The sequence below is a fragment of the Equus asinus genome, chromosome 5, assembly GCF_041296235.1.
Source record: "Equus asinus isolate D_3611 breed Donkey chromosome 5, EquAss-T2T_v2, whole genome shotgun sequence".
Classification (NCBI taxonomy): Eukaryota; Metazoa; Chordata; class Mammalia; order Perissodactyla; family Equidae; genus Equus; species Equus asinus.
This window is the reverse complement of record NC_091794.1, coordinates 97,851,485-97,877,645: the sequence shown is the minus strand read 5'-3', so window position 1 is coordinate 97,877,645 and position 26,161 is coordinate 97,851,485. Positions and strand designations below refer to the sequence as shown.

Here is a 26,161-nt window from a genome sequence, read left to right as displayed (position 1 = left end):
TGGCTATTGAGCACCTGAAATGTGGGGATGTGAATTTTTTTTTTTGAGGAAGATTAGCCCTGAGCTAACATCTGCTGCCAATCCTCCTCTTTTTGCTGAGGAAGACTGGCCCTGAGCTAACATCCATGCCCATCTTCCTCCACTTTATATGTGGGACGCCTACCACAGCATGGCGTGCCAAGCGGTGCCATGTCTGCACCCGGGATCTGAACCAGTGAACCCTGGGCCGCCGAAGTGGAACGTGCGAACTTAACCACTATGTCACCGGGCTGGCCCCGGGGATGTGGATTTTAAACTGTAACTAATTTTAATTGCCACACGTGGCTGGCGGCCACCGTACTGGACAACTCTGTGAAGATGGAATGACCGATATCCCCATTTCACTGAGAGGAGGGTAACTCATTCAAGCCCCTTAGTGGTGTGGGCAGGATTCGAATCCAGGCACCTTTCTGCAGAGCCTCGCCCTGGACCACAAGCCTCGCCTAAGGGCTCTGACTACAGAGCTCCTCCTCTGCAGGGAGCACTGTGACCTGCGTCTCTGGTCCCTCCTCGGGCCTCCCTCAGACTCACCGGAGGGGCTGCCGGCGCTGGGCGAGACTGAGACCATGATGGAGGCCTCCTGGGCGTCGATGTTGTTGTTAGCCCGGCACACGTACTCGCCCGAGTCAGCCACAGACATCTGGTGCAGCCGCAGGCGGGAGCCATGCGCCTTGGGGGGCAGGTGGGGAAGGGCGGGGAGAGGGAGTCGAGGGGCAGAGGGGTCACGGGCTGGCTCAGGCCTCCTCCCAGCCTCCCTCGTCAGACCTGCTCATACTACCCTCTGTCTAGCCAGGGCAGGAGGCACGACTGCCCCAGGATTGCCAGCTAATGCTTTGGGTTCTTTGCCCACGGGGCTGTCCCTGCACTGCCCACCCCGGGGGGCAGGTATTCCGTCCCCACTGCCATGGTTCCACTCTGTACCTGGTGTCGGGCAGGAAGGCTGCCCCCACGCTTGTACCATGTGATGGTGGCCTGGGGCTGCCCAGCGACCACACAGTTCAGATCCAAGGTCTGCCCTTCGACCACTGTGGGGGACGAGGACTCGATCCTGATGGGTGGGGACACGCTGGGCACTGGGGACAGAGAGAGACAGACCACACAGCGAGAGTCAGATACCAGGGACAGTGCTGGGGACTCTGCCTCCCCCCTGCACCCACTTGCCCTGCCCCACGTGCTCTCACCGTGGGAGGAGCCGCTGCCCTGGATGGTGACGATGAGTGAGGTCTCCTGGGAGCCAGCACCATTACTGACGTGACATACGTACTCTCCCGAGTCGGCTGGCGTCACCTGGGGGATCCGCAGCCGGGAGCCCACGATCTAGAGGGGAATAGGTATCTGCGGGTGGGGGCAGCCCCTCCACATCCTGGGCACTGCTGCTGCTGCCCCCAGACTCCAGGAGCCTCCCTCTCTTGCCTGGGGTCTGCCCCCACCCCAGTCCGCAGGGGTTCTTCTGCGGGGCCTTCCTGAGGCTCCAGGCTGGGGTGGACAGTGGCCCTAGTCTTTGTATTGTTCTCACCCCTCACCCCTGCAGCAAGCCCACTGAGGCCTTCTCTGGTGACTCCACAGAGCCCTGCTGTGGCTCCTATTGCATGTGGCATGTCTGCCTCGCCCTCTGGCCTGTGAGCTCCCTGAGGGCAGGCACCTGTCTCATTCCATTTGGAATCCTTAGTGCCAGGCACAGGACTTAGCCTGGAGCAGGTTCTCAGGGAAATTTAGTGAGTGAATCATAGAACGTTTTGTTCAAATATAGGATCCAACTGAGGTCAGTGGGATGATCTCTGTATCCTCAGCACTGGTCCAAGGCCCATCTAGCAAGAACACTCAATGTTTGTTGAATGACTGAATGAGCACAGAGGAGGTGCTAAGATCCCCTGCTGATTCCTGTCAGAACGGGTGTGCCCAGTTTTTGTCTTCCTTGCCTGCTGGCTCCATACCTGGTGCCGGCTGGGTAGGCTGCCTCCACGCTTATACCAGGTGATAGTGTGGGGGGCTTGGCTGGTCACTAGACAGTTGAGGTCCAGAGTATGTCCATTGGCCAGGGAGGATGAGGAGGACTCGATGCGGACGGGGTATACCACACCCTGGGCTGGGAGAGGGGACAGGAGGCAGGATGTGGGAGCCGCTGAGGGTGGAGGGGCCCTAGCAGCCCCCACTGTTTGCTATGACCCCCGAGACACTCACTGTGGGAGGGGCTAAGACGCTGCTGGATGGTGACGAGGACTGAGGCTTCCTGGGTGCCCGAGCTGCTGACCACGCGGCACACATATTCCCCAGAGTCGGCTGGAGTCACCTGGGGCAGCCGCAGCCTTGAGCCATGCACCTGGGAGGGTCGGGAGGGAGGCAGGCTCAGAGCCGGGCTCGGGGGCTCCCAGCCAGGCTGCTACTCCCTTGCCTGGCCTCCTCCTAGTCTGGCCCAGGCAGCTGGAGCTCGAGGGGGCTCTTCCAGGGAGAACCACCATTCATGAGCCCCCAGTTCCCCTGCCCCAGTGTTGGGACTGGGCCTGGTGGGAAGAAGCAGGGCACCAGTGTTTGTTGATGTGCTATGGCGCAGGTGAGGTAGGCAGTGTGAGCCCATTTGACAGACAAGGACACTGAGGATCAGGGAAGCCAAATGACAGCCTAAAGCCACACAGCAGGCAAGTGGAGAGCAGCATCTGAACTTGAATATGCCTGAATTCAAAGCCTGTGCTCCTTATTCTGCAGTCACAGGGTTCTTTAGCCCCGCCCCCCCAGCTCCCCGCCTCCTACCTGGTGCCGGGCGGGGAGGCTGCCCCCACGCTTGTGCCACGTGATCTGGGCATGGGCCTGCCCAGCAACCAGGCAGTTCAGATCCAGGGTCTGGCCTTCAGCCACGTGTGAGGAGGAGGACTCGATCCGGACTGGGGGGGTGACCCCCAGTGCTGGGGACAGAGGGCAGAGGGTCAACCCCCGGCTGGGAGGGCAGGAGGAGAGGGGGATGTGAGTGGAGCTAGGGGCTGTTGGTCTTGTGGGATCCTGCCATTGCTGGAGTGGTGAGCCCCACTGCTAGAATGGGGAGCCCCAGTGCCAGAGTCAGGGGTCCCCAGCCCTGCCCTCCCTCGAGTGCCACTCACCAGGCATAGAGCTTGCAGGCTCAATGGTCACCAAGACGGAGGCCTCCAGGGGCACTGAGCCACCCCCCACGCGGCACACATACTCGCCCGAGTCGGCTGGGGACACCTGGTGTAGCCTCAGCAGTGAGCCGTGGGTCTGGCCGGATGGAGGTGCGGTCAGAGGGGGCCCTCACGGGACCCCTGCATCTCTGACCCGCAACCCTGCCTCGCTCTCTGACCCCCGAGGCCTGGTCATCAGCTCTGTCCTGCTTAGGGATGGAGACGGGTGTTTCATCCCCGGAGTAGGGGGGGCACAACAGGAGTCCCAGTGAACTGCAAACACTGCCACCTTCTCTCGGTTCTCAGACACACTTCAGTGTCTCTGAAATCAAGATGCGTCTTACAGTGAAGAATCTTACAGTGCAAGTGGCAGCCTGTTTTTCTTAGAGGTACCTAAAATAATGGTGCATCTGCAATCAATGGCATCCTCAGTTCTACAAAGTACAATAATAATAATAGCCAATGGCATTACCGTAATGGTAACAGCTCAGAGCGCTTTCTCTAAGCCACAGCTCCGAGCACCTTGCGTATATGTTAACTCACTCCAACCTCAAAACAATTCTATAAGGTAGGGACCATTATTACCATTTTACAGATGCTGAAACGATGGCACAGAGAAGTTAAGTAACTTGCCCAAGCTCACAAGCTAATGAATGGTGGAGGCAGGATTCCTAGGCTGGTGGCTCCTAGAGTCCGGGTTCTAACCCCTGCACCATACACCTGTGCAATGGGATCCAAGGCCTCCCGTGTCTCAGAGAAGCCTCCAGTCCTCCCCACCCCTCACCTCCACCACCCAGGGGCCGCCATTCCCTTCTTGGCCCGTCCATCCTCCAGTCCTGTACCTGGTGCCGGGCAGGGAGGCTGCCTCCACGCTTGTGCCATGTGATCTGGGCATGGGTCTGCCCGGGCACCACGCAGTTCAGGTCCAGGGTCTGCCCTTCGGCCACATGGGAGGAAGATGACTCGATGCGGATGAGCTGGGAGCCACCAGGAGCTGGGGGAGACGATGGCCACTGGTCACTCTAGTTCTTTGAAGCTGCCTCCACCTATATCCCCTTTCTCCGTCCCAGCCCAGCCTGGTGGCCCCACTCACGGTAGGCGAAGTTGGCCCCCTGGGTCCCGGTTACTGTGACTGTGATGGAGGCCTCCACACCATTGCTGGCCCTGCAGACGTACTCGCCCGCGTCAGCTGGGGAGGCCTGGAAGATGTACAGGCGGGAGCCGCGGACCTGGGCAGCCATGAACAAAGGTGTGAGTAGGGGGCTTCCCGGATGCCTCCATCCATGCCCCTGCTGGGAACTGCCAGCCCTTCAGCTCAGGGGTTAGGACCCCCGCAACCCACCACCCATAGCTTGGCCCTGGCTGGCCCCCTTGCACCTGCCTGCCACTTTGTACCTGGTGCCGGGCGGGGAGGCTGCCTCCACGCTTGTACCACGTGACCTGGGCGTGGGCCTGCCCTGCCACCACACAGTTCAGATCCAGGGTCTGCCCCTCAGCCACTGTGGGGGATGAGGACTCGATCCTGACAGGTGGGACGGGTCCTGGGGCTGTGGGGACAGGGTCAGGGGTGGCAGATGCTCCCCAGAAGAGAGGGCAAGAACTGTCCACCCTGGGGCCAGCTCAGCCTCGTCTTCTGAGGCCAGGCCCACATGTTCAGGGGTCTGGTGGCTTGGACTTGAGGTCCTCAGCTGAGCAACCCCAAGAGGAGGGCTGGGGCACAGGCCAAGCCTTGTAGAGGGGAGTGAGGAAGTGGGAGAGATGAGGGTAGTCGAGGCTGGCAGAGAGGAAGAGTGGGCAGGAGTAGGAACATGAGGAATGACGTGGCCAGAGAGAGGAGTGATGGGAAGACGGTGGGTTTCTCAGAGAAGTGGAGTCTGCCTGGGCTGGGACCTGTGCCCAGTTCCAATGTGGGACTCCTGGCAACACCCCGCCATAAGTAACAGAAGTCACGAGGACCTCAGACCGTGGAAGGCTCTCGGCCTCCTCCAGCTTGCCCTGTCATTGGCAGTCACTCACCAGGGATGGAGTCAGCGCTGGAGCCAGAGGCCTCGATGGAGACCAGGACGGAGGCCTCCAGGGGCCCAGAGCTAAGGATCACGCGGCACACGTACTCGCCCGAGTCAGCTGGGGACACTTGGTGCAGCCGCAGAAGCGAGCCGTGGGTCTGAGTGCAAACAGGGAGGGTTGGGAGGGGGCCGGAGTGGCCCTATCCAATCCCTCCAGCAGGCTGGCCCTGGGGGACTGCCATACCTGGTGTCGGGCAGGGAGGCTGCCTCCACGCCTGTACCACATGACCTGGGCGTGGGCCTGTCCAGGCACCACGCACTTCAGATCCAGCGTCTGCCCTTCAGCCACGTGGGAGGAGGAGGACTCGATGCGGATGGGCTGGGTGCTGCCCGGAGCTGGGGCTCCGCCAGGAGCTGAGGCACAGAGGGGCTGGTCAGGCCTGGGCTCCTGAGCCCCAGTTCTGCAGCCCTGGGGCAGAGGGCCCGGGGACATGACCAGGTCCTAGCTTGGGAGGGCAGATATGAGGCCTTCCTGGGGCAGGACCATGCTCTCCTGCCTCAGTATGGCCAGCCGGATCCCTCCTCCCCTTCCCCACTTCCAGCCTGGAGTTCAGGGCCCATTAGCCCACCCCTGACTGCTTGATATATTACGTGCTGCTCTGGCCTGCAGAGAACCAGAGAATTTTAGTGCCCAGGCTGGGCTGAAGGATGCAGACAATGATGCTATAGCTCCCTTTTCTAGAGTGTCTACCATGTGCTCACACCACATGGTGGCAGTATTGCCCCCCATTTCACATTTGAGGAAACTGAGGCCTCAAAAGGTAACATAACCAGTCCAAGGCTGATAAGGGGTAGGGCCAGGACTTGAACCCAGGTCAGCCTGACTCTCGACTCAGTGTTCAACACCGACTCTGCTGCTTCCTGATGAATTCTGAAAACAGTACCCTCATCACGGGGCTCTAGACAACCCAGATCAACGTTATGGCCACCCCCAGTCCCCTCATCTCGCTAGTGAGGGAGTAGAGGGGCAAAGCCTGCCCAGAGTGCCCCCTTTTGTCCTGATGTCACCGAAGAGACCACGGGCACCTTCCCTGGGAACACTGGGGAGATCCCAGGACTCAGCCTCCAGCCGGCCCCACCTGGCTCCTCACCTGGGGTGTAGCTGGGGCCCGAATGGGTGCTGTGGAGGACAGAGATGATGATAGAGGCCTCCTTGGCGCCTGACTCGCTCTCCACTCGGCACACATATTCTCCAGAATCAGCTGGTGAGACCTCGGCGAGCCGCAGCCGGGAGCCATGGACCTGGACCGGGGTGGAGGGGACAGAGACATGTGAGGCAGGGAAGGGGGCTGAAGTCGCCACGCCCTCTGAGCCTCGGTGAGTCGAGTCGTTTGAAGCTGAGGACGGAGGGAGATAAGGGCCGGCCCCCACTTACAGAGAGTCTGTGAAGCCTCCACCTGCACACGGGACCACCCCCAGGTCCCCTGCCGCAGGCTCAGGGACCCTCATACCTGGGCGTGGGGAGGCAGGCTGCCTCCTCGCTTGTACCACGTGACCTGGCTGTAGGCCAGCCCTGCCACCACACAGCTGAGGTCCAGCGTCTGCCCTTCGGTCACAGAAGGCGATGAAGACTCGATCCTGACTGGTGGTGAGACGGCACCTGAGGCTGGGGGAAGAAGAGGAGTGAGGAGGCCTCAGGGATACCTGGCTTGCCCTCCCCACTCCTGCAGCCCCTGGAGGCCCCGAACCTGGAAGGACGACCACTTGGATCCGGGCCTGTGCCGTGCCCGCGGGGCTGGTGGCCACGCAGAGGTAGAAGCCGGCATCAGCAGTCGTGATGGCCGGGATGAGCAATGTGGCGATGTCTGTGCGCTCAGACCGGGCCTGCCACACAGCAAGAAGGGTCAGCTGCCCACGGGGGTCCAGGCAGCCTGGCAAGGACTAGCCAGTGAGGGTGGGTGGGGGGTATAAAATATGGTGGCAGGCACAGAGCCAATATTAGGGCCCAGTTGGGTGCCAAGAAAGGTGGAGCCAGGCAGCAAAGCAAGAGGCCAACACTGCTCCCTGCCAGGGTGCCTCAGGCAGCACGTCTGAGCAGGCTGCCATCTTGAAAGGGAAGAGAAACAGAAGAGGAGGAGATGGAGGAGGGAGTGTGGTGGGCAGGCGGGTGGGGAGTGCAGGGACTCAGCTGAGCCTGCGGCCAGGCCTGGGCGGGTCTCCTCACCTGCGGGGGGAGGCTGCCCCCTTCCTTCCTCCAGGTGATGGTGGCGCTGGGCACACCTGCGGCCCTGCAGTACAGCCTGACGGTGCGGCCCTCGTGCACCTGGGTCCTCTCTGGGCTCACCTGGACCCTGGGCCTGTTGCCCCCTGCAGACAGAGCCCTGTGAGAACACCTTGCTGGGTGGCCATGTGCTCCCAGCCCCACCCTCAGCCCTGTCTCTCACCATGCACGTGGAGCACAGCCCTGGCCACCTGCTGCCCGGCGCTGCTGGAGGCGCGGCACAGGTACTGGCCCTGGTCTGAGGGCTCGACGGCCGGCAGGCGCAGGATGCCACCATGGATTTGTGCCTTCTGAGGGAGCTGGCCACTGGGGCCCCCTGACGTGGAGAAGTACGTCAGCACCCACCGGGACTGGCGTGGCCCCGGCCTCCCAGAGGTGGTAGACCCCACAGCCTAGAGTCCTGCCCCTGGCCTCCCACAACCCTCCAGGGAGAGCACACCCTGAATGTCAGTTCTGCCATGGCCTCACCTGTCCACTCGAGGGTGGGCGTGGGGCTCCCCGTGGCGCTGCAGCGGAACTCAGCCACCTGCCCAGGCTGCACCGTGAGCTGCGGTGGGTGGATGGAGACCACAGGGGCGGACGGGGTGCCCGAAGCTGACACGGGAGGAGAAAGACCATGTGGTGAGGGTGGGGAGTGTCTTCTGATCTGTGGCAACAGCCTCCTTGCTGCTCTTTGCTCCCATTCTGGCCTCTCATGGCCCTTTGCTCACAGAGCAGCCAGAGGGAGCTTTTAGAATGCCAACGGGATCTTGTTCTTTTCCACTTAAGGCCTGTCCATGGCTCCCTGTTGCTTTTAGAATAAAATCCAAACTCCCTGCTGGGATCTACTACATAGCTCTCACCTCTGCCCACGTCTTCAAGTTCCTCACCCACCCTCCCTTCTGTAGCTCCAGCCATGCTGGCCTTGCCGGTCCACAAATACCTCAACCTGCTCCTGCCTCAGGGCCTTTGCACATGCTGCTTCCTCTGCCAAGAACACTCTCCATCAGCTCTTTAAGTGGCTGAACACCTTCTCTTCTTTCAGGTCTCAGCTCAGATGTCACCTCCTCAGAGAGGCCCTCCCTGATCCCCCCATGTAGAATAGCTCAGCCTTCTCCCACCTCATCGCCCTATTTATTCCTATCCCAGCTCTTGTCACTGGTGTAATTGTCTTCTTTGTTCATTTGTTCCCAGGCTTACTGTCTTCCCATTAGAACATGCACTGCAGGAGGGCAGAGCCCACACTCATCCTTCTCTCTCCTGTTTCTTCAGAGTCTAGGCCAGGACCTGGCACACCATAGATGCTCAGAAACTGCCAGTTTCTAAAGAAGTGGTCACTGGGCCTGGTGGGGGAAGGTGGGGTGGGCAGGTCAGGTATGGAAAGGAAGGTGTACCTTGCACATGCAGCGTGGCTGTGCCCTGGTCCATGGCGAACATGTTGGAGCCGGTGCACACGTAGGTGCCCGCGTCACTCGGCTGTACGTTGCGAATGGTCAGGATGCCGTTGAAATCCATGGCTCGGGCCGGCAATTTCCCATTGTGCAGGCGGGTCCACACCAGGGTGTAAGCTGGAGACTGCAGGCGGGGCGAGGCGGATGGAGTCGGGGTCAGGGCTGGGGTTTGGAGACCCCCAGAAGGCAGGTCCTCCCCGACGCCCTCCCCCTGTTCTGCCCACCTTGCTCTTGGCTGTGCAGATGAAGGTGACGTCGGCTCCGGGGTGCACACTCCGGCTGCGCTGCTCCTCCACTGTCACTGTGATGGGCTTGCTCGGAGCCTCTGTGGGGACAGGAGGCCCCCAGTGAGCTGGATGCTGGCCAGGCCCCTGTCTTGTGGCCACCTTCTCTCTCTCCATGTCCTGTTTAGGTGTCACTTCCTTCCCAGTCTAGCTTAGATTCCATCCCACCCCCTGGTGCCTCCCTCCCTCATCGTGGCCAAAACCCCGCCGGCCACCTTGCTGCTGGCACCGAGCAGCTGGCAGGCTATGACTGCAGAGCATCCCACCATGAGTCTTGGTTCCAATTCACGATCACAGACCACAAATGAGCTCTTAACATTTCGCACTTCACTCCAACTGGGTTTCTCTGTCTGGTTTGGGTTTCTATCCTCCCAAACAACTATTTCACACCTCCCAATTTCTCCACCCTCTCGAGCCCTCCTTCCACTTTCACAGCTAATGGCTTCAACTCACACTTGTTGAGAAAATTGAAACTACTCGTCAGGACTTTTCCCATCTTCCCAAATCCACCCACCTCCCTCCTTCCCAGTCCCCAGAGGATGAGACATCTCCCCACCCAGCCCTGCCCCCACCTTCTGAGCACCGGGCCCTTCCCAAGGACTTCCTCCCTCGGCTGTGCCCACCCCGGCTACATCCGTCTCTCCTCCCCCTCTCCATGGGCTCAATGTGTTCTAGAATTTCCCATCTCTGAAAAAGCCCCTTGACTCCACACTACCCCCAGCTACTGACCCACTTCTTGGTCTCCCTTCAGAGCCAAGACTCTTCTCTTTTGTCAGGAAGATTGGCACTGAGCTAACATCTGTGCCAATCTTCCTCTATTTAATGTGGGACGCCACCCCAGCGTGGCTTGATGAGTGGCGCTAGGTCTGCGCCCGGGATCTGAACCTGCGAACCCTGGGCTGCCTGAAGTGGAGCGTGCGAAATTAACCACCATGCCACGGGGCAGGCCCCAGAGCCAAGACTCTTAAAACAGTTGTCTACACTTGCTGTCTATACTTGCTGCCTTCCTATCCATTCTCTGCCTTGCCCCAATCTGGTTTCTACCCCTTTTCTCTACTGAAAACTCTTGTCAAAGTCTGACCTCCTAGGGTTATTTCTCTGCCCATATCTGACTTCCCTGGGGCATCTGGTGAGGCCCACCATCGTCTCCCTTCCCCTTGACTTCCAACATGCCACCTCCCTGGTCCCACCTCTTATCTCACTGGCTGCATCCACTCAGTCTCTTTTGCTGTCCTCTCTCTTCAACATGACATGTTCAAGTTGGAGCTCCTTGGGGCTCTGTCCTGGAGCCACACTCTCCCTGGGTAACCTCCTCCTGCCCATGGCTTTAAACACCTTCCCTATGCCAACAGCTCCCCAATTCATTTCTCCGGCAGGGCCTCTTTCCTGAGTTCCAGACTCACATATCCAAATGCCTGCCTGACAGACCTACTTAGATGTTGCCCCAGACATCTCAAACTTCAACAAGTCCAAAACCAAACTTGTGATTCCCTCTGACCTGTTTGTTGCAGGTGCTGCTGTTGCCCCACCCAGGTCCCCTCGCCCTGTCACTGCAGAGCCCCCTCTGCTTAACTTCTGCCAGCCACTGCACAAGGGCATTCTCCAGCCACTGGAGACCATTGTGCCTGCCCATGAGGTGGGACAGAATGCAAGGGAACTGATGCTCCTGGGACAGGCTTCGATCAATGGCTGGAGGAGCTGTGCACACCCCCAAGCTCCCTTGACCCTGGGGTGGGGCAACGCCAAGATGCACGCTTTACGCCTTCCTCAGCTGCACTGAACAACTGCTCACAGTGGGAACTCGCTTGATAACACACCCTTTATAGGATGCCTTCTCTTTCCTGTCTCCATGGGTACCTTGATGTTGCTGCTGGGTGCTGCTGGGCAAGGGCTGCCCATCCATCACCTCTCAAATGAACTACTTACACGTAAATCCTTATCTCGGACTCTGCTTTGGGGACCCCAAATGAAGACACCCTCCTACCGAGCCTCTCTCATCTCCATTTGTCCCACTGCTGGAATGCAGACCCCTGGGCATCATCCTCTCCCTCAGTGACCACAGTCGAGTCCTGCCAATTCTGCCTCTAAATCCAGTCTTCACCATCACCTCTCTCCATCTCCACAGCCGGTGCCCTCGTCCAGGCAACCACCACCCGCTCCGCTGGATGAATGCGCCAGCTGCCTGCATCTGAGTCTGCAGCCCAGCCCAGCACAGGCAGTCTGGGGGATAGGGGAAGTAGGGACTCACCAGTGACCAGCAGCTCTGCCCGGCTGCTATTGGCATGATGGAGATTACGACAGGTGCAAATGTAGACTCCAGCATCTGAGGGCTGGACGCTGGGGAAGTGGAGCTCGGAGCCTGGCAGGGAGAGGACGGGCGCTCGTCAGTGCAGACACACCCCTTCTCCCACCCAGCCCTGCATGCAAGGACAGGCCCCCAGTAGGGCAGGGACAGGCCTGTGCCTCCCCACTCACTGGGCTGGCTCACAGGGCTGAGGGGCCTGGGGCCGTGGTACCTTGATGTCGCTGCTGGGTGCTGCTGGGCACGGGACGCCCATCCTCACGAGACCAGTAGAAGTAGTGGGGTGGGCTCCCACTGACCTGGCACCGCAAGGAGTAGGGGCCACCTTGGGGCACTATGCTCCGAGCCGGATGCACCTGGACCACCAGCGGGGCTTGGTCTGCTGTAGGCAGGACAGGAGAGGCCATTCAGGCAGGAGGCCCCCAGCATGCGGCAGTGCCTCAGATATCTCGGCCCTCCCAAGGATTGGCATGCCCTGCCTTTGGCCCTGTCCCCCAGACCTACTAGTATCTTTCAAATTCCCTAGGCTCCCTGTCTTGCCCATCACCCCAACCTGGGGCCAAGGTCCTACTTACTCTGTGGCAGGCACCGGCCCCCCCGCACATTGGGGTTACCCACATAACCTGGGGCACACCTGTAAGGAGGAACAAGAACGAGCTTTGTCAGGCCCCAGCGGACCCAGAGCCCCAGAGTGGACTTGGGGAACCAGAAGCCCAGCTAGCTGCCCAGTGTAGGGCCAGGCGGCTCAGAGCTCTGGAAGGACTTCAGAGACCAAAGAGGCCCCAACACAGGGCCTCAGTGAGCTGAGAAAAGAGGAGTGTAAGGGAATGTCAGCAGGTTGGATAACAGGGGTGGTAAGGCCTTATTCTCCAGGAAATTCATTCAACAAACGTTTACCAAGCAACTACTCTGCTAGGTTATGGAAAGACAACAGTGAACATGATGAAGTCCCTGCTCTTACGGAAGTCACCAACATGAGAAACCAACAAGGAAATGAAGTCAGTGAGAGTGAGGAGCATGTGGGGCTGTGAGGCACGGGAAGGGGTCACTCATCCAGCCCCAAGAATCAGCAGGCTTCCCGGAGGATGGGACTGCTGAGCTGTTACGTTTCCTAGGAGTAGACTGCACTCTTCAGAGAACGTATCACTGTTTGTAATTATCTGTTTGTATGATTACTTGCTGTCCTGTCTCCCTTTACACGTGGTAGGCTCCATAGGGGCAGGGACTGAATCTGTTTTGTTCACCACTTTATCTCCAACACCTTGGCACACTGCATGGCACACGGTAAACGCTCAATAAAAATGTGCTGAATGGGTGAATGAAGCTGAACGTTGAAGGCTAAACAGGAGTTAGCCAGGAAGGGGTGGTTTGAGGGTGAAGAATGTTCCACGTAGAGGTGACAGCACATGGAAAGGCCTGAATATCAAGAAGTCAGGAAGCTAAGCTCAGCTAGAGTAAGAGTTGGGTGTCAGAAGTGGGATGAGACTGAAGTGTGATAAGGCTACCTAAAGGAGCCTGGGCTTGTCCCAAGGGCAATGATGAATCTTGACAGGGTTCTGGGCAGGGGAGGGATCTAATCCTGTTAGACACCTCTCTGAGCAACACCATCCAGGGCCCTCACCTAGGAGTCTACCATATGCACCCCCCCCTGCCCTTCACCCCTCCTATTTGCAAACTTACTGCTCACAGTACTGGCCAGTGTACCCAGGTTCACAGGCCGTGCAGCGGTACCCACCAGCTCCCAGGCTCTCACAGGTGCGGGAGAACCTGGCATAGGGGAGGCAATGGTCAGGCCATGGGATGCCCACTCCCCACCTTGCTCCTTCCACTTCTGCCCCCAAATCCAGTGCGGTGCCCTCCACTCCCTGGTGGGAAATCCTCCTTGGGCCTTGAGCAAGGGCACCCACATGTTCTCCGGGTTGGTCAGTGGGCAGGCACAGGGCTGGCAGTCCTCAGGTGTCCCAGCTGTGGCATCTCCATAGAAGCCAGGAGCACACAGCTCGCAGAACTCCCCAGCGGCGTTGTGTTGGCATTGCTGTGAGGCACAAGGGTGTCAGCCACTCACCATTTGGCACAATTTACCAAAGACTGAACAATTTTGTAATCCCTTGATCTGGATAGTCCACGTTTGTGAGCTTATCTTAAAGAAATAGTTGTGGAGGGGCACAAAGATTGCACTACAAGATGGTCAGCTCAGTGGTGTTTATAAAAGCAAAATGCTGGAAACAAACCATGAATAGGGAACTGGATAAAATAAAAAGAATATTCATCCAAATAGCTATCAAAAAGGATGATGTTGATTGCATTTCTTACATTTTTCTACCTAAACACTCATAATATCAGAGGGAAGTAAAGGTGTACACTTGGGTAGGTGGGGGCAGAGCTTTGAAAGTACGTGCTTCATCATTGCAACACGTGGGGCTTTATATCCTCCTCCAGAGAGAGCCACGTTTGTCTTATTCACACAGCGCGTTCCTTGCTCCATGTTTAGCTTGTGGCCCTCAACCACCCAGCCCCCGACCACATAGCCTGGAGGGCTGTACACACGTCACTCCGAAAAGTTCAGGTATAGAAAAGTACTTAACGATATGGAAAGATGCTCACGAACTTGTAAGTGAAAAAGGTGACCATCAAACACGATGATCTTATGTTTATGTGTAAAACAAAAGGCATCTTAACATGCGTAAATACTGGTCCAGAAAAAGACGAAAAGAGCTCCACACTCTAGTGTGGACGGTGATTACCTGCAGGTGGGAGGATGGCAGGGAATTTTTGTTTTCTTTTTGGGTTATCTCTGTAGTCTGATTGTTCTACAGAGAATAGCTGTCATTTTGGTGATACGAAATAGCAGGAAGCAACGTTTTCTTTATAAAGAAGGATGTTATTCCACAGTTCTGGCCATCCCACTAAGCCTGCAGCTTCTCAGTGACCAGATCTGCTGGTCCAGGTGCTTTGTCCCACAGGCCATGCCCCATGACCTTGTCCCTGGACCTAGGCTTACCTTACCAAGCCCACCCCTCCCTATCCCAGAACCAGCCCCAGGACCCCACCCAGGCCCAGCGAAGCTGACCCCTCCCGTGGCCCTGCTTGCATCTTACCGAGCAGGCCCCGGTCTCTGGGTGGCACACATCCGAGTGGCCATTGCATTCGCACAACTCGCAGTGGCCGAGGTACAGCCCACTCCCAGTGCGAGTGTAGCCCGGGGCACAGTCCTGCGGGGAGGAGGGGAGGGTTGGTTTCTACCTCCAGTGTGGTCCCATCCAGAGCCAGCAGACCCAGATCCCTTTCCTTCCAACCCCCCTCCACCACCCAGACTCCCCAGTGGCCCCGGGAGGCGAAATTCCAGGCCCAGCAGTGCATCCCAGCATCTTCTCAGTGGCCTTCCCCTCCGGCTTCACCTTCACCTCTTGACACTCCAGAGCTGGGACAGAGTCCGCCCCCATCCTGCCTGACATCTCCAGCCACTCTGAATTTACCGAATAATAGCTCATCCTAATGGAGAACCCTTCTCCATCCCCAGGACTTTGTTCCTGAAAATTCTTCTGGCAGAATCTGTATTGAAAAACTTAACCCCTAGATGGAAAAAGAGGGTCAAGAGACCTAGGCTCTTGGAAGGAGCCCTTGAAGATCTTTACCACGATGTTCACATTCACTCAATAAAGCAAAAGAGGCACACACACACAGCCAAGGATGCTGTCACACACTCTACGAGAATCATGGGTTCTGAAAACAACGAATTTTTACTCCTTAGCCCTTCTTTGAAACCTCTCCAGGCCCTCCTTCCCAATCATTTCAAAGAGATGTTTATAAACGTTTTGCTTCACTGTAGCAAACGTGCATCAAGAATTCTGCTTTCCCCAGGGGTTCTCTTTCAAAATGTGTTCAATTTTATGACTTCGTGGAATGTGAAGTTCATATGTTTGGATTTGAAAGTTCTGTGGCCACAGCAAAGGTGCACAGTAGGAAAACTGCAGACAGGAGGATTCCCACTGGGGACTTCCCAAGTCGGGGGGCAGGGGCGCTGGCTGTTCCAATACTTGACCTTGATGCCACCCATCTGGCATTGCAGCCCTGCCCCCTCCCCTCCTGGGGTCTCCCTTCCCCAGTTCCACATTCAGTCATCACATGACCACTGGTCGCCTGCCTGGGGATTTGGTGGTGACAGTGAGCTCAGGCCCTGCCTTCCTGGAGTTCAGTCTCCAGCCAAACCCTGCAGATACTCTCGGATTCTCTCCAACCGACAGCCCTCTGTTCCACCCCCACTGCTCCTCCCTCCAAATAGGATGCCCTGTCTCTCCCTCTGCCAGATCCATCTCATTCACCACCGCACAGGAATTTTCCTGGGGCCCAGATCACAGCTCTCCCTTAGCAGCTTGGCATTCTCTACTGAATGGAGCTTGTTCCAGATCTAAGGAAGCGGACCCCCCACCCCCAGCCTTCCAGGAGTGACCTTTCTGCATCGCAGGCTATTTCCCCACACGGTCTTCCTTCTGAGTTCTGCTTATTCTTCTCTTCTGCCTAGAATCCTACCCTGCTCCACGCTGTTCACCTCTCTGAGGCATTTTCACGCTCTGCTTTGGGCTACAGTAATTTGCGTTCTGTATTGTCTCGCTCACTCTGAGAGCATGAGTGGGCCTTAAACTCCAGAGAGTGGAGCTGCGTGCCCTTGGGTAAGTCACTCACCCTTCAGCACCTCTATTTTAAAAAAATCTGTTAAAAGGGGATAATTACCCATCTCTCAGGGTTGTTGGGAGGAATGAATGAGAGAATGCAGAGCACACCGAAGTTATGACAGTAGTCACAGGCCATGGAGATGCCAGCTGACCAGCGTGCTGATCCAGCTTTGCCAGATCAGAGGTGTCTGGCCGACTGCGCTCACCTGGCAGGAAGACCCGACGTAGGCCGGGGGGCAGCGGCACTCCTCTACCTCCAGGGCCCGGGGTCCCTCCGAGGGCCCGGGCTGGGCGACCTCTAGGCTGACTGCACTGATGCTGGCCGCCTGCGGCATCGAGGAGAATGTGGCCCGGACTAGGAGCTCGTCCAGGTCAGCCAGCGCCATCAGGAGGTGCTCGCGTGTGGCCGGCTGCCCGTCAGGCCGGCGCCAGAATTCCTGATCGAGGGGGCGACAGCTAGCGTGGGTGAGGGGTGCTGGGCTTCGGGCATTGCTCCTGCAGCCCCCGCCCAGCCCTCGCCTTCAGGCACTGGCCCAGGACTGTGCAGTGGGGTCGGGGAGTGAGAGGCAGGTGGGTGGACATCCGAGCCAGGATCCGAAGCAGGGGGGAGGGGAGGAGGGTCAGACGCAGTGTGGCCAAGTGCCCCTCACCTCTCGGAAAAGGATCTCATAGCTCTTCCTCTCCGGGCCTTGTAGCGCTGGCTGGGAGGCCACCAGCATGATGTTGTTGCCCTGGGGAGACACCAGCGGGATTGGGAGGTGAACTGGGGAGCTCTCGGGGACAGTGGGGTCCACCCCAGTCCCAGCCTCTCCGTAACACCAGCCTCCCATTTCTCCAATCTCTCAAGCTCGTGTGCCCTAAGGAATCAGGTACATGCCCACTGCCCTGTTCTCCCAGCAGCTGGGCCTCTGCCTCGGTAGTGTCCAACCAGGCAGGGCAGGGGGGACAGGGGACAGGGCTTAACCCCCTTAGGCTGTGCCAGGCCAGCCAAGTGCTGGACAGAAAGGAAGGAAACACTGACAGTGGCCCCTGGCTTCCCCCTCCCGGTTCTGCCCTCCCGGTGTGGGGTCCACGTGCTCACCGTGATCTGGACGTCGGGGTCAGAGAGCGGGCTGCCCTGTGCACCTGCGGTGTAGGACAGGGTGTAGCGCAGCTTCCCGCCATAAGCAGCCACCTGCAGAGGCAAGCCCTGTGGTCACAGCCTGACTCTGCCCTCCTCCCCGGGGGGTGCACGACCACACAGGTGATGGGGCGGAGCCTCTCGAGGCCTTTCTGCACCTGTCCTGTCACCCCAGCCCCCACCAGAGGCCTGGGGCTGCCTAGGAGACAGGACATCTCTCAGTTCCTTCACTGTCTCAGACCTGGTGGCGGTGTCCCGGTGCAGCCTGTTTTCTGTTTTATGGGGTTCCCCATTTCCCATTGCCTGACAGTCCCAGCAAATAAGCTCCAAGTCCCTTTCCGCCTGAAGGAATTTCCCATGAAGCAGACAGGTATTGACAGTGACCACCATGCGGAGGCCGCAGAAGGTTCAAAAGTTCTCAGCCATGGGGGTAGGGCTGAGGGTGGCCCCTCAGAGGTTTTGCCTCTTGGGCTGGCGGTGTTTGTTTGCTCCAGATCCCTTTTCCCCTTTTTTGCAAACGGCAGCCCTGGTTTCCTCTAAAGGAGACTATGTCACACATGCAGGCCATGTGGTTTGAGGGCCGCCCCCTCCTGCTCTACACGAGACACGTGCCAGCTGTCAGGCCAATCAGCATATTCTTCCACTTCCCCTCTCGGCTCCCTCAGGGATGGACATGGGAACCTGGCACTTCTGCTCTTTCTACTGGAATAGAGAAACTCCCTTTCCTAGTCAGATTGGAAGCTGGAGGATGATGCCAACTGAGACCCTGGATCCAGCCATGCCTGATACCAGGTATCCTTGGACTTTGTAGTTACATGAGCCAATAGATTCTTTGTTGCAGACAGGCCAGCTGGACTTGGGTTTTCTATTGCTCACAACTGGAAGAGTCCTCACACTTGCCCCAGGGGGCTTTCAAGTGGGCAGCTAAGACCCAGCTCTGCCCTATAGGACTTTCCTTTCCCTCCTTTGCCACCAGGGCAGATGTTCAGATCAGTATCACACTGCGCCAGGCCTAGCTCATTTGTTCATCTTTGTGTTCATTCAGTTGGTAAGCATTTATTAAACACCTACTGACAACATGCCAGGCTCTGGGCTACCTGGGCCCTGAGAATGTTCTCCACAAGCTCCGGGCGAGGTAAGGATTCAGGGGTATAACCAGATAACCACAAAACAACTGGTGTCCTGTTTGCTTCAGATGCCAGCAAGTTTACCGCCTCGCCCAGGATCAAGCTGCAGGCACGTGCAGCTGGGCAGCTAAGGGAGCAGACTCTGTAATCTGAGGCCGGGGTTCAAGTGCAGCTCTACTGGCTGGATAGCCTTGGACAAGTCACTTAACCTCTACGTTCCTCACATGGAAATGGGAGTAAAAATAATACCTACCCTGAAGGATAGCGTGAGGATTCAGTAACAGGCCACGTACAGGCCTGTGCCTGCCGAGCGCACAGCCTCAACGTTTGCTAGCTCCTCCTCATGCCCAGTTCCACCCTTGGCCTCAGCAGATCTTTCTTGTCCTCAACTCCCCCTGGACAGGACTGTCTGGTCTGCTTCTCTGTATGTTATTTCGTATATATTCTATGTATTCTTAAGAGGCACTCAATGGTTTTTTGAACAAGGTGGAGGCGATGTCAATACTAACACTAACGCCAATGCTAACAATAATAGTAATGACGACGATGATGCTGACAATGGTAGGAATGACAAGCACACTAACAGTGAGCTCTGGGAAGCCAGGGTCTTCTGCCCGGACGCAATACGGCACACAGTGAGTCCTTAAATAATGCTTCTTGAATGAATGAATGCAGTGCCAAGAGCTAGGTCAGTGATCTGGTGCAGGGTAAGGACGGCCTAAAGGAGGCGTGGTTTACCTCTCAGGGAAGACAGCCTTTCTGCCAGCGGCCCGTGGCCTGCTGAAGTTGGTAAGAGCTGAGCCGGGTTCAATCTCAGCCCTACTGTGATCTGAACGCGGGACCCCAGGCAAGGGTGTTGCCCTCTCCGGGCCTTGGTCTACCCATTTGTATGGTAAAGGGCCCTTTGATATTTTAGGATTTGATGACGACCCTGTTAACCCCCAACTCCTTGTTACCTTGTTCCCCAGGAAGGCCTGGGGCAGCTGCCAGTAATAGAGGCTTTCAGGAAGCAGAGAGAGGGCTCCGTAGGAAAGAGACAACTAGGACAGAAGGACAGGCCGTGCGAGCTGAGGGAGCAGGCAGGGGCCAGGAGGACAGAGACGGTGCTGACGGGGCTGGGCCCAGGCCCTGGAGGGGGACCCAAGAGGCCAGAGGGACGGAAACCCCCACCCCACGGCTCGGGTCCCGGCCCTGATCTTTGGACAATGTGCTCCCTGTGTCTGGACCCGGACACCCCAACCGCTCTCACTCGGTCCAGTTAGGGTCGGTGTCTCCTCACATCTGGTGTGTGCCTCTTGGGGACCCCAAGATGATTTATGGGGCACAGCAGAAAACATTTTTAAATTTAGTGGCTATATTAATGTCTATTTAAAAATGTACAACTGCCATAATTGAGTTGGTATAAGATTGACTTAAAGGGGAACCTAAAGTAAATAAGAGCCCAGGTAGTGTGCAGAAACGAGAGTTTGTGAGGTTGGTGCAGAAACAACTGAGGTCTAGAAAATACGCTAGGTGGGGGTCCCTCAGTGGGTGCCTTGGCACATACCTGAGAGCCTGCTGAGGAGGACAGAGAAGCTGAGGAGGAGGAGGTGGAAGAGGAGGAGGAGGAGGAGGAGGAGGAGGAGGGGGAGGAGGGGAAAGGCAGAGATGCTCGCAGAGCAGCTGCAGGCTGGGGATGGGGCGAGAGCCCCTGGGGAGGTGGGTGGGGGTGGGCAGCAAAGCTGGAAAGGAGCTGCCAGATTTCGGCATCCATCCGCCTCTGGGCCTCATCCACCTGGGGGGCCAGGAGAGGGAGGACAGAGGGAAGGAGCAGAGAGACAGAAAGGATGCCGTGAGGCTTCGCCTTGGTCTGGGACGCGTCAGGCCCAGCCCACCACCCACTTCCGCGCTCTCTGTTCTTGGTGCCAATACCTGCCGCTCTGGCCCTTGTATCTGCTGCCCTCTTGCTCCTCATGAGCCTGGTGGGGCTATCCTGGGATGGGTCCGGCTGACTACGGGCCCTGACTATGGGGAGAAGCCCCATACAGAGGGTGCCCCCTGGCAAGAGAGGGGCACAGGGCTCTGTCCAGCTCAGGCTCGAGAGGCTAGAGGCAGCCCCAGGGGCAGGCATTTGTGGCAGGGGGGCGCTGCTCCTTGGGCCTCACTCTCCACGTGTGCCCGTGGTGCCATTCAGGGATCTGGAACGTCTCCTGAGGGCAACACTGGAATGGACAGGCCATCAGGCTGGGGCCAGGCCTGGCATGGGTGAAAATGGCCCAGGAAGGCCAGGGCCTCCGCTCAAGGCTCCTGCTTGAACTATGCTCTCTGGTCTCCTCCTTGGGGCCCCAGATATGCCTGCGCTGGCCAGGCCCTGAGTTACCTGTGACAGCCGCGGTGCCCGGCCCCTGCCTTCTGGGGGCCCGCGGATGCTCCCAGCTGTCACAGCTGTCCGCAACTGCTCCTCTGAGAGGGATGTGCGGTTCTGAAGGGCGGAGGGCACAGGCCAGCTCAGACCTCCCAGGGCCCCCGAGCTGGGGTGTCCTCTCCCCATGGATATGGTGGCCAGAAAGGCCTACACCAACTGGGGAAAAAGACACACACTGCCCTCTCTAGGCTGGCACACAGGGGTTGACTCCAGGCCACTGGAGGGGCATCCACACACGGAGGGTTAACGGAGGCTGCATGGGAGGCAGCGCGAGGCTGACCTGGGGGACCAGGCTGTCATGCGGTTTAGCATCGAGTTAGTGTCCACCCTGGCCACCACTCTGGCCACAGACGGTTACAGCAGGACCAGACCACGCGGCATATGAGGCACATACCCCTCCTGGTTCTAACTCCTGGCATCGCAGGGCTTGGGCACAGCAGTGCCTTGTCCGTGGGGCCAACAGGCACTACCTGGGTTCATGCAGACCCATATTGCCTTGGGTATTGGGCATCTCCCTATGCGGGGCTGAGGGCATCGAAGACCACACCATGCCCATGTCACAATGACTTCACACCACTCAGATCACAGGCCTACCTGGTGAGCCCGGCGCATCCGCGCAAAATATGCCTCCCTCTGTGGGATGCAGGGAGACGCCAGGAGAGGAGTCAGAGAGAGAGAGGTCTGAGGACCACAGGACAGGGCAGAAGGGAGGCAGACAGGGAGGCCAGGAGAGGAGGAACCCGAGAAGGGACTAGAAGGCGGCCAGCCCTGGGAGGAGGCTGGGATATTTGGGTCTGTCCAGGGAACAGGGACAGGGCAGCCTTGGAACCCCCCTCCAAAGTGTCCCTGACCTCCCTGGGGCCCTAGACATGGGGAAACACCTGCTTGAGCACCAGCTTCAGCCAGCAGGGGACTCCTGTACCAAGATGCACTTTCCCTGGATACCACCAGGTGGCCCTGACTCTCCGAGGAACACGGCGGGGCAGGCTGCCTCGGATCCACCCCTAAGACCCTGCGCCCCAGAGCATAGCCATCACCATCACCTCCCCACTGGACCAAGACTCTGGAGTAGCAAGACACGTTCATCTCTGACTAGTGTCACATGGAAGGCGGGCTCTGCCCTGGGTTTGGATTCCAGCATGGCCACCTCCCTGCTCGGGCAGGTCACCTAGTCTCTCTCACCTCAGTGGAAAGGGGGCGGTAGCAGTACTTGGCTCCTAGAGCTGTGACTTATGACATGTAAACGTACTTGGAGCAGCACCCAGCACAGAGTGAGGGCTCAATAAGTAGGACCTACAACTAGACTTGTTATTATGCCCAACACCAAGCACAGAGCCAGCAGCACAGATGAGTGAATTCTGAGTGAGCAGATGAATGAAACTGAAACTGTCTCATTTGTCCCTTGTGTTTCGAGGGCCTCCCCCAGGACCTGTTCGTTGACTGACTGCATGAAAGCCCACAATTGTTAACAGGTGAGCACTTATGTGCCAGGCACGATCTCTAATCCTCCCAGCCACCCTGGAGCTGAGATTTATCAAAAGGCAGCCAGCTGGTAAGTGGCAGAGCTGGGTTTAGACCAAGGCCTATCTGACCCCAGAGGCCGCACACTTAACCATGACGTGGCCAGTGCCTGCCTGTGGCCCAGACTGCTCTGAGGTCACCTCGTATCTGAGTCTCTGCCGGCCCCAGGGCTCAGCAGGGCCTGGCACAGAGCTGGCGATAGGGGAGGGCTTGCCAGCCCCCGCCGTGTGGCACACCTTGTCTCCCTGGTACGCCTCTGGCAGCTGCCAGTAGAAGGACTCGTGGCCAAGCTGGGCGAAGTTGCCAAAAGAGAGCTGGGCACCCTCGGGCACGGGTTCCACGGTGAAGCCTCCCGTCAGGCGGCTGTTCCGCTGTGGGTTCACCAGGGCGAAGCCTTGGAAGTCCCCAGGGGCAAAGCGGGTGGAGATCTGGCAGCAGAGGGAGGATGGGGTGTCAGCCTGGGCACTGGGGCATTCACCTCGGTACGGGAGGGCATTGGGGTGGGTCATGGGGGATTGCTGAGATCAGGGCTGGGACAGAAATAATGGGGGATGAGAAGGACATTTTGGGGGGATGGGCTCAGAGCTGACATAAGGATAATGGGGTTGTGGGAGGGTATTAGGGTAGGGGTGAGGGTTGCTAGGATCTGCGCTTACATGGGCAATAATGGGGGCATGAGGATGGGTGTCCTCATAGACACTGGGGAAGCCACTGGGCCAGGCTTCTGACTTGCCCTGAGGATGACCCAGGGAGATGCGGGTGGCAGGCCCGGGCTGGGGCAGCATAGGGGCTCTTACCAGGTGGCGGGTGTAGGCGGAGCTGGCGCACTGCTGGGTGACACCCATGCAGAAGCAGGGCAGGCAGCCCTCGGGGTTGCTGGCACTCAGGTGGAAGTGGTGGGGCCGGCAGTGGCTGCAGGTGAGGCCCTCCACCTGGGCCTGGGAAGGCAGATGGGTGGGTGGGTGGGTGTGGGGAGCTCGCGTGGGTCTCTTGCACCTCCAGCAGCCTTTGAGGCCAGCCTTCCCAGCCGCTTCTGGCAGTTCTGGGGAGGCCCTGTTGCCCCCAGGCCTAGACCCCAGCTCCTGTCGCATGCTGCCTGATTTCTCACCAGGCTCCGAGCGGTAGGGGCAGAGATGGGCCCCCTGGGGAAGGGAGGTGGGGGCGCAGGGACAACCCCATAGGTACCGTGAGAGGGAGGCCTGGCAACCGCTGTGGCTGCGGTTCAGGGCCTCGTGGAGGGCAGGGGTTTGGACTGACCTTGCACTGGCATTGGCCGGCAGCGTCACACTGGTTGCTGATGCTGCCCTGGGGGTCACAGCCACAGCCGATTGGCTCTGGCATTTGGCCATCTCCTGAAGTAGAGGGAAGCCACAGGTGGCACCCCGAACCCGCCACCAAGCACCCCCATTTCCACCACCCTCTGGGCATCTAACTCAACACCGAGGGAGGGAGTGTTTATTTCTGAACGCCTACCACATGTCGGCTTTAAACCCTTCACGGCAGCCCTCTGCAGGGGGTGGGCCTTTACCATCCCATTTTACAGATAAAGAAGCTGAGGCTCAGAGAGGTAAAGCTACTTGTCCCCGGTCAGAGAGAACAAAGGCTCTGTCCCAGCTCCACCCCTGGGGAAGACTGGGTAGCCCAGCCCTACTCACTTCGGCATGGCTGGCCCTGGCTGGGGTTGCCATAGTAACCTGGGGCACACCTAGGGAGAGAGAAGGCAGTGGATGAGCGGAAGGCAGAACCACAGAACCCCAGAGAGCCTGCTGCGAGCCCAGGGCTGTGCTGGGGGCCCTGTACTGGTCTCAGCGACCTCACAGTGCTGGAAGGAACCCATGAGCCTAACTCACCCGTTTTACAGATGGGGAAACGTGTGAGAGGAGAGGAGCACGGACTGCCCTAGGCCAGGGAGTTAGAAAGACCAGGCCTCAAACCTAGGACCTTCAGCAAGAATGAGGGGTTTTCTGAAGACCCTGGCGAGTGGGGGCCGGGGATGCTGGCAGTTGGCAGTGAATTGCAGGCCTAGATCTCTGAGGGCCTCGAATGCCACCAAAGATTTAGGCTCTCAGGGAGGGGAGTTGACTGTCTTTAGGGGGCTGTGTAAGGGGAGAGTGGGAGGCTTCTGGCGCCTCCCGGTCAGGAGGGCTGGGCCCAGCCTGACTCCAGGAGTCGCCCCTCCTGCATGCTCCCCACCCGGCCCGCCTCACCTCTCACAGTGACGCCCACTGTGGCCTGGGGAGCACGCGTCACAGGTGGCGTGGCCGTCCGTGTCCAGAAAGCACGTGTGGGTGGCCCTGAGAGTGTGGGGGGCAAATTTCCAGTGAGAAGGGCAGCAGCTCTTCCTTCAGGCCCAGGGGAGAGGGGAGGGGAGGGATGGGCGTGTGAACTAGTGGGTTCTGAGTGCCAGCTATATGCCAGGAAGGTGCTGAGGGTTCCTGTGCACATCTCATTCAAGGTTCACACCCGGGCCAAGGTGGGGGACAACGTTAGCACCATTTCACAGATGGGGACATTGAGGCCTAGAGCAGGAAGCATATCTTGTACAGAGCAAGACAGTGCAGAAGTGGCAAGGCCAGGACTTAACCACTGCCCCTCAGAACGGCCTGGGAGGAAGGGAGTCTGGGAGAGGGTGGTGGCTATTCAGGAAAGGGCAGGTACAGGCAGGGGCTGGACGCACTGGCCAGCAGCAGGGGCTCCATGGCATGGGCATGGCTGGCAGTCCTCTGGCGTCCCCCGCTGAGCGTCCCCATAGTACCCCGGCTGGCACTGCTCACACCGAGGGCCCTCCGTGTGGTGCTGGCAGCCCTGCAGGGGCAGAGTGTGGGTTGAGGCTGGGCCCCTAGAGGCCACAGATCCCCGGGGTAGGAAGGAAGGGGGGTGGGACTCACCTGGCAGGCACCCGTTTCGGGCTCACACACCTCCGTGTGGCCATGGCAGCTGCAGCGTTCACAGGTGCCCAGGTAGAGGCCGCTGGGTGTGCGTGTGTAGCCTGTGTCACAGTCCTGGGGGCAGGAAGATGGCAGTGGAAGGGTCTTCTTCAGCAGGGCCCATTCAGGGCAGGGACCACTGGGTGGCGGGGCTGGGGTGGGCCTGGGGAGGTGGGGACAGCTAAAGGAGGAGGGGCCAGGGAGCGCCAGGGAGGGAGCTGGCTGAACAGGTGGGTGGGGCCCAGGGCTCACCTGGCAGGATGGGCCACGGTACCCAGGTGGGCAGGTACACTGCTCTACTTCCAGCGCAGGGTCCTGGCCGGTGTCCTCAGGCACGGCCACATCCATGCTGATACCAGAGATCCTGGGTGTGACAAGACCCACTACGAATGAGCACTCGCTCTGTGCCAGGCACCCCTGGAGTCTGACACGTGGTTATCTCACTAATCCTCCCAACAGTCCAGCTCCCCAGCTGGGTGTCCCTCCCTCAGCTGCTGCCAATGGCTTATACCTGCAACTTTCTCCAGAGAATGAGCCTTCCTTGCCTGGAGGGGTCAGACCACCCTACTCTCCTGGGGTGACCAATGGCAGACTGACCCAGGGTACAGAAGCCCCTTGGCCTCAAAGCAGGACAACTCTGCAGAGCTCCACAGGGATGAGGCCGAGCTCGTCTTGACCTGAAACCACTTGCCTGCAAGGCTCCTGTCCCCTCCTGCATCCTTCCCTCCATCCCTCCTTCCCAGGTTCTCCCTGGGTATCATGAGCACCCCAATCCCCGTCTCAGACTATAGGAGCCGGACCTAAGAGAAGCCCTGTGAGGGAGGTGCTGTCACAATCTCCATTTTACAGATGGAGAAAATGAGGCACAAAGAGGCTGCACAGCCTGCCAGTGGTAGAGCTGGCAGCCCAGGTCCAC

General features: G+C 58.6%; 1 protein-coding gene across 10 annotated transcripts in view; it reads right to left on the bottom strand.

Annotated features, from left to right (window-relative positions):
* The window catches only part of HSPG2 (heparan sulfate proteoglycan 2), a 99,254-nt gene that overhangs the window by 20,183 nt on the left and 52,910 nt on the right, over positions 1-26,161 (bottom strand). For 7 of the 10 annotated variants that reach the window (XM_070510736.1, XM_070510738.1, XM_070510739.1 and 4 more), the window contains 41 exons: positions 25,498-25,609; positions 25,207-25,320; positions 24,996-25,123; positions 24,526-24,612; positions 23,974-24,023; positions 23,576-23,670; positions 23,116-23,256; positions 22,555-22,746; positions 21,392-21,430; positions 20,753-20,854; positions 19,940-20,167; positions 19,350-19,433; positions 17,228-17,320; positions 16,797-16,877; positions 16,353-16,583; positions 14,572-14,685; positions 13,381-13,508; positions 13,154-13,240; positions 12,049-12,107; positions 11,688-11,855; positions 11,420-11,530; positions 9,112-9,212; positions 8,831-9,011; positions 7,926-8,051; positions 7,621-7,773; positions 7,401-7,543; positions 6,925-7,060; positions 6,688-6,842; positions 6,328-6,478; positions 5,421-5,590; positions 5,187-5,334; positions 4,566-4,717; positions 4,264-4,399; positions 4,013-4,164; positions 3,132-3,267; positions 2,788-2,939; positions 2,221-2,359; positions 1,974-2,125; positions 1,221-1,356; positions 961-1,112; positions 571-709 (listed from right to left, as the gene is read on the bottom strand). In XM_070510736.1, the coding sequence (XP_070366837.1) occupies positions 571-709; positions 961-1,112; positions 1,221-1,356; positions 1,974-2,125; positions 2,221-2,359; positions 2,788-2,939; positions 3,132-3,267; positions 4,013-4,164; positions 4,264-4,399; positions 4,566-4,717; positions 5,187-5,334; positions 5,421-5,590; positions 6,328-6,478; positions 6,688-6,842; positions 6,925-7,060; positions 7,401-7,543; positions 7,621-7,773; positions 7,926-8,051; positions 8,831-9,011; positions 9,112-9,212; positions 11,420-11,530; positions 11,688-11,855; positions 12,049-12,107; positions 13,154-13,240; positions 13,381-13,508; positions 14,572-14,685; positions 16,353-16,583; positions 16,797-16,877; positions 17,228-17,320; positions 19,350-19,433; positions 19,940-20,167; positions 20,753-20,854; positions 21,392-21,430; positions 22,555-22,746; positions 23,116-23,256; positions 23,576-23,670; positions 23,974-24,023; positions 24,526-24,612; positions 24,996-25,123; positions 25,207-25,320; positions 25,498-25,609 (5,354 nt within the window). The remainder of the gene's footprint in view (positions 1-570; positions 710-960; positions 1,113-1,220; positions 1,357-1,973; positions 2,126-2,220; positions 2,360-2,787; positions 2,940-3,131; positions 3,268-4,012; positions 4,165-4,263; positions 4,400-4,565; positions 4,718-5,186; positions 5,335-5,420; positions 5,591-6,327; positions 6,479-6,687; positions 6,843-6,924; positions 7,061-7,400; positions 7,544-7,620; positions 7,774-7,925; positions 8,052-8,830; positions 9,012-9,111; positions 9,213-11,419; positions 11,531-11,687; positions 11,856-12,048; positions 12,108-13,153; positions 13,241-13,380; positions 13,509-14,571; positions 14,686-16,352; positions 16,584-16,796; positions 16,878-17,227; positions 17,321-19,349; positions 19,434-19,939; positions 20,168-20,752; positions 20,855-21,391; positions 21,431-22,554; positions 22,747-23,115; positions 23,257-23,575; positions 23,671-23,973; positions 24,024-24,525; positions 24,613-24,995; positions 25,124-25,206; positions 25,321-25,497; positions 25,610-26,161) is intronic. The other 3 variants (XM_070510741.1, XM_070510742.1, XM_044769953.2) reach the window with 1 other exon arrangement.